Raw genomic sequence first — 13,806 nt, forward strand, 5'->3', positions numbered from 1 at the left:
ACATCATCCGTCACATACACACCTCTCACTACACAGACGCCTAGTACATAACCCACAAAATACACACCTCTCACTACACAGACGCCTTGTACATCATCCGTCACATACACACCTCTCACTACACAGACGCCTAGTACATCACCCATAAAGTACACACCTCTCTCTACACTGACGCCTAGTACATCACCCGTAACATATACACCTCTCACTACACAGACGCCTAGTACATCACCCGTAACATATACACCCCTACTACACAGACGCCTAGTACATCACCCGTAACATACACACCTCTCACTACACAGACGCCTAGTACATCACCCGTAACATACACACCTCTCACTACACAGACGCCTAGTACATCACCCGTAACATACACACCTCTCACCACACTGACGACTAGTACATCACCCGTAACATACACACCTCTCACTACACAGACGCCTAGTACATCACCCGTAATATACACACCTCTTACTTCATTAACGTCTGGTATACCAACAGTAAAGGCTTAGCCTGTTGTCTAATCTATTTATCTATATGTAATTGTACTCACCGACCTTACAAAATGTCTCTGTGGTATCGACTTATGATAATACCGATATTTTCATATTGATATACTCCTAAATGGCTCTGACAGTTACAGTGATGATATAAACACTCATATCTTTGATAATGTAATTAGATATATTAAAAACACATATAGACTATTACATTAGTCATTAAGTCAAAAGTCGGGGTCTGATTCAAGTCTTTAGTACTGGAAGTCTATTATATGTCTATTAGTTGGTCCTAAGGGTAAAGGTCAGCCTAAACCAGTGTAACTTAGGAATTAGTGGTTCATTAGTACATGTATATGTTTTATCAAATTAAGATCTTAGTAAAAATGTATTTGTCATTTATCCTTGTATAGTTGATGAGATATTATGAACATCTTAAAAAATTTTGTTCATGTCTGTGCAGTTTTGCGCAAGAATCTATGTAGGTGACCCTGTTTTGGATGAGTAATACTAAACCATTTAATACTCTGAGTTTATAATTACCGTAATTATTCTAAGCTGGAAAGAAAAAGTTAAAAACACATATATGTGCATAGTGTCTGCCTGGGTTGGAGGGCAGGTGTGTATTCAGCCATGAGTGGATGACTACTGGGTGTAAGCACCTCATGGACATTTTTGTCGGAAACTCTTGGTTTGACTAGGCACCTGCCTCCCATCCAGGCAGATAACATTGCAATATCAAACAAATCTATAAATTCTAATCATAATAGTAATGGAAAACCCACTGTTTATATACATAGAGTATTTGAATTTCTTTCCCTTGTACATATACATGTATAACATGTGCGAGTGTGTGTGTGTGTGTGTGTGTGTGTGTGTGTGTAATACTATATATTACTCTACATTGTATGCTATTAATACCGGATGTTTTTATTTTGTTAATATTATTATAATACGGAGAGAACTTAAAATAGGCTTAAGCCTGATGTTCAATCCAATTGTTTTTTTTTTAAAACAATAAAATTTGTTGAAATGAAAAATAATACCGATATTTTTCAATTTTGTGAATATATCTGCAATAAAGTAAAGGTATTCATGTCCTGATAAGCTAGAAATCGTTGTTGTACACATGTGTTAAATCTGCCACATGCTCTTGATATCGGTTTTAGAATCTTAAGTTTGTATATAAACGATGATTTTATCGCTGCAAGGTATTGTTGACAGGCTCCTGAGTATTTCTACAAGCCAAAACACTTAACCGACATTTTTTTTCAAGAGGGGAGATATTTGTAAAGTCTTAACTCAAGTTACCGATATTTTCATTTTGACTGTTGGTTGTGAGGGAAATGTGAATATGAACTTCGAACAGAGATCGTCCAAAAAATTTAAAATAATAAAAGCTATTTCCACACAAAACCTCGTATGAAACTTTATTTTACCTTGAATATTACGCGAGAAATGCGTTTTATATACATATACTTTATTAGGTTGAATCGGTGGGTTATGTTACTGGTACACTGATAATGTGTGGGCGGGAAACATTCGTCAACTTCTCCTTAATTACGATTTTGATTTTGACAGTGAAAACAAAACAATGTAAGATATGTTTTATATCCATGCATTCATCTTGAGGGTAGTTTCCCTGAGGACTGGACATATGATTTACCTTAAAAATAAGTCGCGACTTACAAATACAGAATATCATTTCTTTATTCCTCCCTGATAAATCATAATGTACGACGAATGTAAATATAAATACAGAAAAACTTGTCATGTGTATAGTAAAAAAGAAGATACTTTAAGCAGACAAAACCAATGTATGTAACTAGATATGTAAATGATTCCAGTCTAGTGAATAAAGTAAATACGAATGTCGATACAGGATGGAGTTAATCAACTGTATTGAGACGGGTCAACACACGAACGCAGTCTATACATACTACAACCTCATTGTGAATTGACATTAGGGATTCCATGTTAGAAACTGATTTAAATGACATCAATAGAAGAGTTACAGACAATATGAAGATAATATATCTACGTAAAAAACAGTCTCGGATAAGGCGAAAATGTACACGATCCTCTCCAAGGGCGAGAGCCATCCCGTTGGAGGGATAGCCAAGTATAGTGTGAATCTGTTGTTTCCTTTCAGCTTGATCTAACTACACACATACTTCCTCATTAGTTTGTTAGGAATGCAGGGAGGCTGTTCGATTCATTCAATATATGGGATATACACCATCGTTTCACTTATAAATACTATGTGATAGAAATGATATATACGTAACAAAAACAATTGTGTTGCTGTTCATTAAGTTTGTTCATTACACAAAGTCACGAAAAGTCGTTGTTTACATTGTTCTACATATTGAGAAAGTAATGACAAGCATACCATTCCTAGAACAATATCCGATCTAGTGTGACCTGGGAAGTTCTGCATAATTTGTTTATAGAAGTAGTTGGTGATTTTCTAAATGACGCCAATCAGTAGAGGAAAGCATGAACCAAAGCTCACATTCAAATAACGCTCTTGGAAATATGATTGATTTACAGAGTTTCATACTTGTTATATGATTAAGTCCTGAACCAGGTCAGTAACACTGCATTAGATAAAAAAAAACATTACCCACCTAACTAATGTACATTTCCATCCATCTCTGGGCGACCTGGACTGAATTAATTTTCGTACCAGCATGTGTAGTACAGTTACTACGTTGATTCTTGTTCTTCCATGCCGAGACTTGCATATATAATATTTTTAGTGTGGAGTTTATGGCTTATTTTCGAGACTTTTTGCTGATACTAAACTTTCAAGTTGAAGACAATCATATTTAAATAAATTATCAGTAATTCAAAAATATAATCTTGATACACATACAAATGACGTAAGATCACAAGTTACACAACCTTGTAGTTTGTATTGTACAGACCAGTCCTGTGACTTGGTAGAATGTAATTGACTGACTAATGATCAAGTTCAAGTTCTTTATTTCCTTGAGCCTTACGGCTCATCGGTTCAACAAATATATACATGTACAGAAATGATACAATACAAAAACCACACACTCGCATACACACACTCACACACAACCGGACTAACACATACATTGTACAACAGGTAGAGTGTAGAAGGACATTTTTTTTTTTATACTAATAAAAAATCTGTTCTTTGTTTATTACTGTATTTAATATATTTTGCTAAATTTGAAAGATCTTTTTTGTTTACTGTTTCTAGAAGTTGAATAAATTTGTACATACTAGGTTTATTATAATAATATTTCTTAATAAAACGTTTTCTTAGGTCTAAATGAAATTCACATTTAATAATAAAATGAAATTCATCTTCAATGTCTCCACTGTTACAATAGGAACAAATTCTTTGATTTCTTTCTAAGTTATTAAATCTACCAATTTCAATATTTAATTTATGTGATGACAATATAATTCTAGTTATTTCTTTTAAATTAGAAGTACCTATTGGTTTTGATAAATATGGCTGTAAGTAGAACTTTTCACTAATAAACTTGTACAGTGAACACTTGGAAGATGAATTGATTTTTTCTTTACATTCTTGTATAAATATATCACATAGTCTGCATTCAACAATATTCATAATATAATCAGCTGTATAAATATCCCCATTTTGCCATATATACCCAACACCCATTCTATACAGTTCTTCTTTTACTTCATTCAACCATTCATTCCCGTTTTCTAACATATCTTGATAACAAGCATTTAACACACAGTTATTGGTTTGTTTTAATTTCAACCAATATTTAAAAATTCTAAATTTCCTCACTATTACAAAAGGTAATCTCCCTAATTCTTGGTTAATCATACAATTAGAAGTACTTTTCTTAACCCCCAATAATCTTTTTAAAAACTGTAAGTGGATTTTCTCTATATCCGGTGCTTTATGAAAACCCCAAATTTCAGCCCCATAGTTAAATATACTACCGACGTATGTATCAAAAACATGTAGTTGGGTTTCAACGTTAAAAAAATGTTTCTTTGATACTCCCGAAATTGAAAATAATGCTTTTCTTCCTTGTTCAGCAATTTTTTGTTGAGTTTTCTTAAATTTACCATTAAAATTCATTTGTATCCCCAGATAATTAAATTCATCTACGGTTTCTAATACACATCCGTCATATAACCACTTTTCTTCTTTTCTTGATTTACCACCGTTTCGGAAAACCATTACTTTAGTTTACTTTACTTCACAGCCTTGTAGTTTGTATTGTACAGACCAGTCCTGTGACTTGATACATGTAATTGACTGACTTATGATCACAACCTTGTAATTTGTATTGTACAGACCAGTCCTGTGACTTGATTTGACTGACGTGTGATCATCGCTCTAGACCGAGACCAGGTATGATTTGGTGACCGGGATGTCTGCAGATGTTTAGGTCTATTTAGTACATAACATAACAAGCTTTAGATTACTTGAAGACGCGGGCTACGTTTTCTAAATGTCATATCTACAATAGAAGATATACGCTATCTAGGATGTCGCCAAATGGTTCCAATTACTTTTTAGATTTTATTTTCAAAACAAGAAATATCTTTAAAAAAGATAAACGGCATAGTTTTAATGCTGGTGGTTATAATGTAAAACTACTGGTGAAATAAATTAATGAACTACATTTTAATTAATAAATGCGCAATTTCAGCACGGATAACAAAACTTATATCAGTTTGAATCATTTTGGTGATAATAGGACTGCAAATGTGTCATATGAAAAGATGCATCCACTTATTCAGCTTGCATTCAATTTAAAAGGGACATCACGGTAAAAACGTTGCATTTTTCACTGAATGTACGCGTTATGTTCCTTTCCAGTTATGTTTCTGTGCTGTACTAATGTTCACAGTCAATCCCTATATCCAACTTGACCACTCGATTTAGTTGGGAATCCCCCTCTTAATTTAGCGCGGAATTTTATTTTTTAATCATTACGTGACTGTTTTGAAATCGTGGCAACACAAATAGACGATAGTTTACAAGGCGATATCTATATTCCATCTGGGTTAGTTGGATAACGATATTATACAGTGGTTTAAATGTCAAATAACACGTTCTGTATATATTACGACACACATATTTATGTGTAAATAAGTGTAAACACTGTTCATATAGTATAGTGACAGTAGCGATATACTGGTACAGACTGTGTAAATATTACAGAGCTTGTGGAACTATTACCGAGTTTGTGTTAATATTACCGAGTTTGTGTAAATTTTACCGAGATTGTCATGACCTACTATCAAACAATCAAGCAGAATACGAGCGGCGTCCGTATCGTATATATGTCACAAAATTTGCATATTCAGAGTGATAACATTTTAATAATTGATAAATGATGTTTTATGTACATACATCATTAAATTCGAATGATTATTGTTCAGAAGGTTATTTATTTAAAAGATATACCAAATAATATGATAGAAAATACAAAATAAATATTGGTTTACCGTGAGGTCCCTCTAACTTTGTTTCGTTTTTAACTGTATACATGTATCTGCATTTTGCATTGACCGCTACATTGACCAATCACGTACTTCATCTTGACCAGAAACGCCACCTGTCGCGTCATATCCGGGGACCAAAACAAAATTAGACGGCTATGCCGAAAAAGTTATACAGCAATTTGTAGGGGTGTATTCTGTCGCTCACATTATTGACAGTATCTATTAGCAAAACGAGTTTTGATGTTGATATACTTCCTTGACAGAAAATAATTGCAACTGAGCCAATAAAGATGATATTTTAACAGGAGTTCATAATTAAAATATTTATATAAGCTTTTCTTGCTGAAGCCTCTGCACCTATGCTTTGCTGGACTAACGCTCTACTGAACGAGTTCAAGAAGTCGCATATATCATTGCTGTAGGTAGGAAGCGGATAGTATTTTTTAAGTGTTACTTTCAACAGAACTAAAACCAATGATGTCTTTCAATTATTGTAGGCTCCCTTAGGATCAAACAACAGGCCAAGGCTATATAATTTCTCTCCTAAGGTTGTAAGTGGATTGTATAAATATATAATTAGATGTATAAATTTACTATGAAATGAAAAAATTACATGTATAACTAATATTTAAGGGAGGTAACTCAAACATAAATATCACACATCATTCATACATTTTGATTATATATACATAGAGAGTTCATGGTCAGTGTCTTAAAATATAAGCTGTATTTTGGCGAGGGTAAAGAAAGACAAAAGTGTCGAGCCTTACGTGCGTCTTGTCTAGGTACTCCTCCCACAGTGACACCATTCACACCCTTCATCTTAATTAAGTTGATATAACTTATTAAACTGTTTCGCAACCGCTGTAAAATACCGGTTTTTATGTTAGTACTGATTGATGGACAGTTTTTTACTAGATTTACAGTTTGTTTACTAGATTGACAGTTTTTTACTAGATGGACAGTTTGTTTACTAGATGGACATTTTGTTTATTTGATGGACAGTTTGTTTACTAGATTGACAGTTTGTTTACTAGATTGACAGTTTGTTTACTAGATGGACAGTTTGTTTATTCGATGGACAGTTTGTTTACAAGATTGATAGTTTGTTTACTAGATTGACAGTTTGTTTATTAGATGGATAGTTTGTTTACTAGATGGACAGTTTGTTTACTAGATTTACAGTTTGTTTACTAGATGGACAGTTTGTTTATTAAATGGGCAGTTTGTTTATTAGATGGACAGTTTGTTTACTAGATGGACAGTTTGTTTACAAGATGGACAGTTTGTTTACTAGATGGACAGTTTGTTTATTAGATGGACAGTTTGTTTACAAGATTGACAGTTTGTTTACTAGATTGACAGTTTGTTTACTAGATTGACAGTTTGTTTATTAGATGGACAGTTTGTTAACTAGGTTTACAGTTTGTTTACTAGATTGACAGTTTGTTTATTAGATGGATAGTTTGTTTACTAGATGGACAGTTTGTTTACTAGATTTACAGTTTGTTTACTAGATGGACAGTTTGTTTATTAAATGGGCAGTTTGTTTACTAGATTTACAGTTTGTTTACTTGATTGACAGTTTGTTTACTAGATTTACAGTTTGTTTACTAGATTGACAGTTTGTTTACTAGCAGGACAGTTTGTTAACTGGATTGACAGTTTGTTAACTAGATTGACAGTTTGTTTACTAGATTGACAGTTTGTTTACTAGATTTACAGTTTGTTGACTAGATTGACAGTTTGTTGACTAGATTGACAGTTTGTTGACTAGATTTACAGTTTGTTTACTAGATTGACAGTTTGTTGACTAGATTGACAGTTTGTTTACTAGATTGACAGTTTGTTAACTAGATTGACAGTTTGTTAAATAAATTTACAGTTTGTTAATTAGATTGACAGTTTGTTAACTATATTGACAGTTTGTTTACTAGATTGACAGTTTGTTAACTAGATTGACAGTTTGTTTACTAGGTTGACAGTTTGTTTACAAGATTGACAGTTTTTTAACTAGATTGACAGTTTGCTAACAAGATTGACAGTTTGTTTACTAGGTTGACAGTTTGTTTACAAGATTGACAGTTTTTTAACTAGATTGACAGTTTGTTAACTAGATTGACAGTTTGTTTACTAGGTTGACAGTTTGTTAACTAGATTGACAGGTTTTTTTACTAGATTGACAGTTTGTTAACTAGATTGACAGTTTGTTTACTAGATTGACAGTTTGTTTACTAGCAGGACAGTTTGTTTACTAGCAGGACAGTTTGTTTACTAGATGGACAGTTTGTTTACTAGATTGACAGTTTGTTAACTAGATTGACATTTTGTTAACTAGATTGACAGTTTGTTAACTAGATTGACATTTTGTTAACTAGATTGACAGTTTGTTAACTAGATTGACAGTTTGTTTACTAGATTGACAGTTTGTTTACTAGATTGACACTTTGTTAACTAGATGGACAGTTTGTTAACTAGATTGACAGTTTGTTAACTAGATTGACAGTTTGTCAACTAGATTGAAAGTTTGTTAACTAGATTGACAGTTGTTTTACTAGATTGACAGTTTGTTAACTAGATTGACAGTTTGTGTATTAGATGGACAGTTTGTGTATTAGATTGACAGTTTGTTTACTAGCAGGACAGTTTGTTTACTAGCAGGACAGTTTGTTTACTAGATGGACAGTTTGTTTATTAGATTGACAGTTTGTTAACTAGATTGACAGTTTGTTAACTAGATTGACAGTTTGTTTACTAGCAGGACAGTTTGCTAACTAGATTGACAGTTTTTTTAACCAGATTGACAGTTTGTTAACTAGATTGACAGTTTGTTTACTAGATTGACAGTTTGTTTACTAGATTGACAGTTTGTTAACTAGATTGACAGTTTGTTGACTAGATTGACATTTTGTTAACTAGATTGACAGTTTGTTAACTAGATTGACAGTTTGTTGACTAGATTGACAGTTTGTTTACTAGATTGACAGTTTGTTAACTAGATTGACAGTTTGTTAAATAAATTTACAGTTTGTTAACTAGATTGACAGTTTGTTAACTATATTGACAGTTTGTTTACTAGATTGACAGTTTGTTAACTAGATTGACAGTTTGTTTACTAGGTTGACAGTTTGTTTACAAGATTGACAGTTTGCTAACTAGATTGACAGTTTGCTAACTAGATTGACAGTTTGTTTACTAGGTTGACAGTTTGTTTACAAGATTGACAGTTTTTTAACTAGATTGACAGTTTGTTAACTAGATTGACAGTTTGTTTACTAGGTTGACAGTTTGTTAACTAGATTGACAGTTTGTTAACTAGATTTACAGTTTGAAAACTAGATTGACAGTTTGTTAACTAGATTGACAGTTTGTTGACTAGATTGACAGTTTGTTGACTAGATTGACAGTTTGTTTACTAGATTGACAGTTTGTTTACTAGATTGACATTTTGTTTACTAGCAGGACAGTTTGTTAACTATATTGACAGTTTGTTAACTAGATTGACAGTTTGTCAACTAGATTGAAAGTTTGTTAACTAGATTGACAGTTGTTTTACTAGATTGACAGTTTGTGTATTAGATTGACAGTTTGTTTATTAGATTGACAGTTTGTTAACTAGATTGACAGTTTGTTTACTAGCGGGACAGTTTGCTTACTAGATTGACAGTTTTTTAACTAGATTGACAGTTTGTTAACTAGATTGACAGTTTGTTTACTAGATTGACAGTTTGTTTACTAGATTGACAGTTTGTTAACTAGATTGACAGTTTGTTAACTAGATTGACATTTTGTTAACTAGATTGACAGTTTGTTAACTAGATTGACATTTTGTTAACTAGATTGACAGTTTGTTAACTAGATTGACAGTTTGTTTACTAGATTGACAGTTTGTTTACTAGATTGACAGTTTGTTAACTAGATGGACAGTTTGTTAACTAGATTGACAGTTTGTTTACTAGCAGGACAGTTTGTTAACTAGATTGACAGTTTTTTTTACTAGATTGACAGTTTGTTAACTAGATTGACAGTTTGTTTACTAGATTGACAGTTTGTTTACTAGCAGGACAGTTTGTTTACTAGATGGACAGTTTGTTTACTAGATGGACAGTTTGTTTACTAGATTGACAGTTTGTTAACTAGATTGACATTTTGTTAACTAGATTGACAGTTTGTTAACTAGATTGACATTTTGTTAACTAGATTGACAGTTTGTTAACTAGATTGACAGTTTGTTTACTAGATTGGCAGTTTGTTTACTAGATTGACACTTTGTTAACTAGATGGACAGTTTGTTAACTAGATTGACAGTTTGTTAACTAGATTGACAGTTTGTCAACTAGATTGAAAGTTTGTTAACTAGATTGACAGTTGTTTTACTAGATTGACAGTTTGTTAACTAGATTGACAGTTTGTGTATTAGATGGACAGTTTGTGTATTAGATTGACAGTTTGTTTACTAGCAGGACAGTTTGTTTACTAGCAGGACAGTTTGTTTACTAGATGGACAGTTTGTTTATTAGATTGACAGTTTGTTAACTAGATTGACAGTTTGTTAACTAGATTGACAGTTTGTTTACTAGCAGGACAGTTTGCTAACTAGATTGACAGTTTTTTAACCAGATTGACAGTTTGTTAACTAGATTGACAGTTTGTTTACTAGATTGACAGTTTGTTTACTAGATTGACAGTTTGTTTACTAGATTGACAGTTTGTTGACTAGATTGACAGTTTGTTAACTAGATTGACAGTTTGTTAACTAGATTGACATTTTGTTAACTAGATTGACAGTTTGTTAACTAGATTGACAGTTTGTTTACTAGATTGACAGTTTGTTTACTAGATTGACAGTTTGTTAACTAGATGGACAGTTTGTTAACCAGATTGACAGTTTGTTTACTAGCAGGACAGTTTGTTAACTAGATTGACAGTTTTTTTACTAGATTGACAGTTTGTTAACTAGATTGACAGTTTGTTTACTAGATTGACAGTTTGTTTACTAGCAGGACAGTTTGTTTACTAGATGGACAGTTTGTTGACTAGATTGACAGTTTGTTTACTAGATTGACAGTTTGTTAACTAGATTGACATTTTGTTAACTAGATTGACAGTTTGTTAACTAGATTGACATTTTGTTAACTAGATTGACAGTTTGTTAACTAGATTGACAGTTTGTTTACTAGACTGACAGTTTGTTTACTAGATTGACAGTTTGTTAACTAGATGGACAGTTTGTTAACTAGATGGACAGTTTGTTTACTAGCAGGACAGTTTGTTAACTAGATTGACAGTTTTTTTTACTAGATTGACAGTTTGTTAACTAGATTGACAGTTTGTTTACTAGATTGACAGTTTGTTTACTAGCAGGACAGTTTGTTTACTAGATGGACAGTTTGTTTACTAGATGGACAGTTTGTTTACTAGATTGACAGTTTGTTAACTAGATGGACAGTTTGTTTACTAGATGGACAGTTTGTTAACTAGATTGACAGTTTGTTTATTAGAGGACAGTTTGTTTACTAGATTGACAGTTTGTTTATTAGATTTACAGTTTTTTTTACTAGATTGACAGTTTGTTTACTAGATTGACAGTTTGTTAACTAGATGGACAGTTTGTTTACTAGCAGGACAGTTTGTTTACTAGATGGACAGTTTGTTTACTAGATTGACAGTTTGTTTACTAGATTGACAGTTTGTTAACTAGCAGGACAGTTTGTTTACTAGATTGACAGTTTGTTTAATAAATTGACAGTTTGTTTACAAGACAGGACAAGTACCGACAACATTGCATATCAATGAACGCATCAATTTGATGTCAACATCAACCACCTCTCGATGCAAAGTAAACTGTTTTTCTTTACACAATTTAAGAGAAATTCTAAAATCGCGATTTATCAAGAAAGGAAAATAGTCAAATTTTGCCCTGATTTCGGCAAACAGGAACTTGTGATAGAGATATATATCTTTGAGAGTTATATGTCTCTATCGGCCGAACTAAAGAGGAAGATCTGTTATTGCCAAAACATGCCTTGAAAGTCTGATTTGACGAGTTTTTACAGAGGGGATAACTTTACCTGCAGTATTGAAAACATTACCGAGGTACTTGTACTAATTATTAGGGCAAATATTTATATATATATTTTTTTATTCAAATTGTGAATCGTCAATTATTATCAGTTCCTATGTTCTCTATAGAAATATGTATAATTTAATCATAAAATCATGACATTGATACGAAGTATCAAAACGTTAAACAACAATCTCGATATCAGATAAGAATTTTTCATTCAATCACCAGTCAAAGTTTTGATAATGTATTTGGGCATGTGGAATCACGGAGGGTCACAACCGACCTTTAATTATACTATATATTTTTGTTTTCCGTTTCAGAAACACTCTTTTCATTTATACATTTAGGCGTTGTATATTCCGTTTGAAGTAGCGCTCATAAACCGCTCAGCAGCTTAATATCTTAGTTTATATAAACTTCCTAGTAATGATATACTTACCTTCTATTCAATTCTAATTTTACAAGGGCTGCGATGTTTATCTCTATTTTGTTCATATTTTGCTCTCATGTTACCAATTTTTAGTTATATATGCGACGAACCTGTCAGTATTCTGTCCGTTGATGTTTTAACAAGAGATGTTACATCTCATTATCTCTTGGTGGTAGTTAGTCAATGTTCATAACACAAACATCAATCTGAACAACTTTAGGGGGTACACTGAAGATAGTATATATTGTCTTTGATATGGTTATGTTAAATAAGTAAGTGATACAGTTATGCTAATATTTAATTGATAACGGGACTTTTCAGAACAAAAGAATGAATCACGACTCGATGTGACCAAGTATATTTCGATATTGACATGATTTAAACAACGTATAGTAACAGTTTTTACAATTTCAGGTTTCGCTCTTGAAATGCCTGGATTTCCCGGTCTGTGTACTGATGATCAGATGCTGCTCCTGAAGAGGGCGTTTATTGAGATATATCTGGTAAATACGCATGTTTTCCGTTCATTGCCACTTGTATGTCGTTTACGTTCTCTTGAAAATTACCGTTTTATAATATGAAATACAAGTCTGATATAATTTCTCGTTCTTTTAATGAGAAGTGAGTATTTGAATTATTTAGATAATATTTTCTTTATATTTTTCCCTTGATTTTGATGCCGCCTCTTTGTATTGTTGGCTTCTTGTTGATATTGTACTGACGCAGGTTTTGGGGGTTTTATTTAACATATTTTATTTGGTTTTGATGCCGCCTCAGTTTCTGTTGTCATTATTCTGCATTTCTTCCCGTATTTTAATGCTGTCAGTTCCTATTACTATATTCTTATTTCTTGTAGTAGTATTTTTTCTCCCTTTTTAATGAGGTCATCATTATAACATTAATCCAAGTTATTAATTTTCGTCTATTAATCAATTTCTTTGCATGTTGTTTTATTAAAGCTTACAGCATCAAAGGAGTCCAATGATGAGTGGCTTTATATCGGAGACAATGCACCCGTTTTGAACCAAGCCGCTTTAAATGCGCTGGTGGATGACAAGTTGGTGGATCAGATCAATCGGCTGCATGAGCTGCTTGAGAGATTTGGATTATCACATCTAGAGATAGGCCTGTTGTGTGCCATCCAACTCACATCACTCGGTACGTTCTGTCCTTCAATAGCTATTAGTAGGACGTTTAACAATACTAAACTAATCACCAAGCAATGTTGCATCATTATATATTCAGTCGTCATTATGACAGTTTACCCAGTTATTCTTTATCGTGGCATCAATAGCATGGTTATAAAGTTGTCCTCTATCCAGCCACCAATA

At 32.7% G+C, this 13,806-nt stretch overlaps 1 protein-coding gene across 1 annotated transcript in view; it reads left to right on the top strand.

Annotated features, from left to right (window-relative positions):
* LOC117316533 overlaps positions 1–13,806 on the top strand; it is a 37,069-nt gene that overhangs the window by 21,342 nt on the left and 1,921 nt on the right. Inside the window, exons 5-6 of the mRNA XM_033871172.1 lie at positions 12,890–12,978; positions 13,435–13,633. Of these exons, the coding sequence (XP_033727063.1) occupies positions 12,890–12,978; positions 13,435–13,633 (288 nt within the window). The remainder of the gene's footprint in view (positions 1–12,889; positions 12,979–13,434; positions 13,634–13,806) is intronic.

Source organism: Pecten maximus, chromosome 2, assembly GCF_902652985.1.
Source record: "Pecten maximus chromosome 2, xPecMax1.1, whole genome shotgun sequence".
In the NCBI taxonomy this organism is placed as follows: Eukaryota; Metazoa; Mollusca; class Bivalvia; order Pectinida; family Pectinidae; genus Pecten; species Pecten maximus.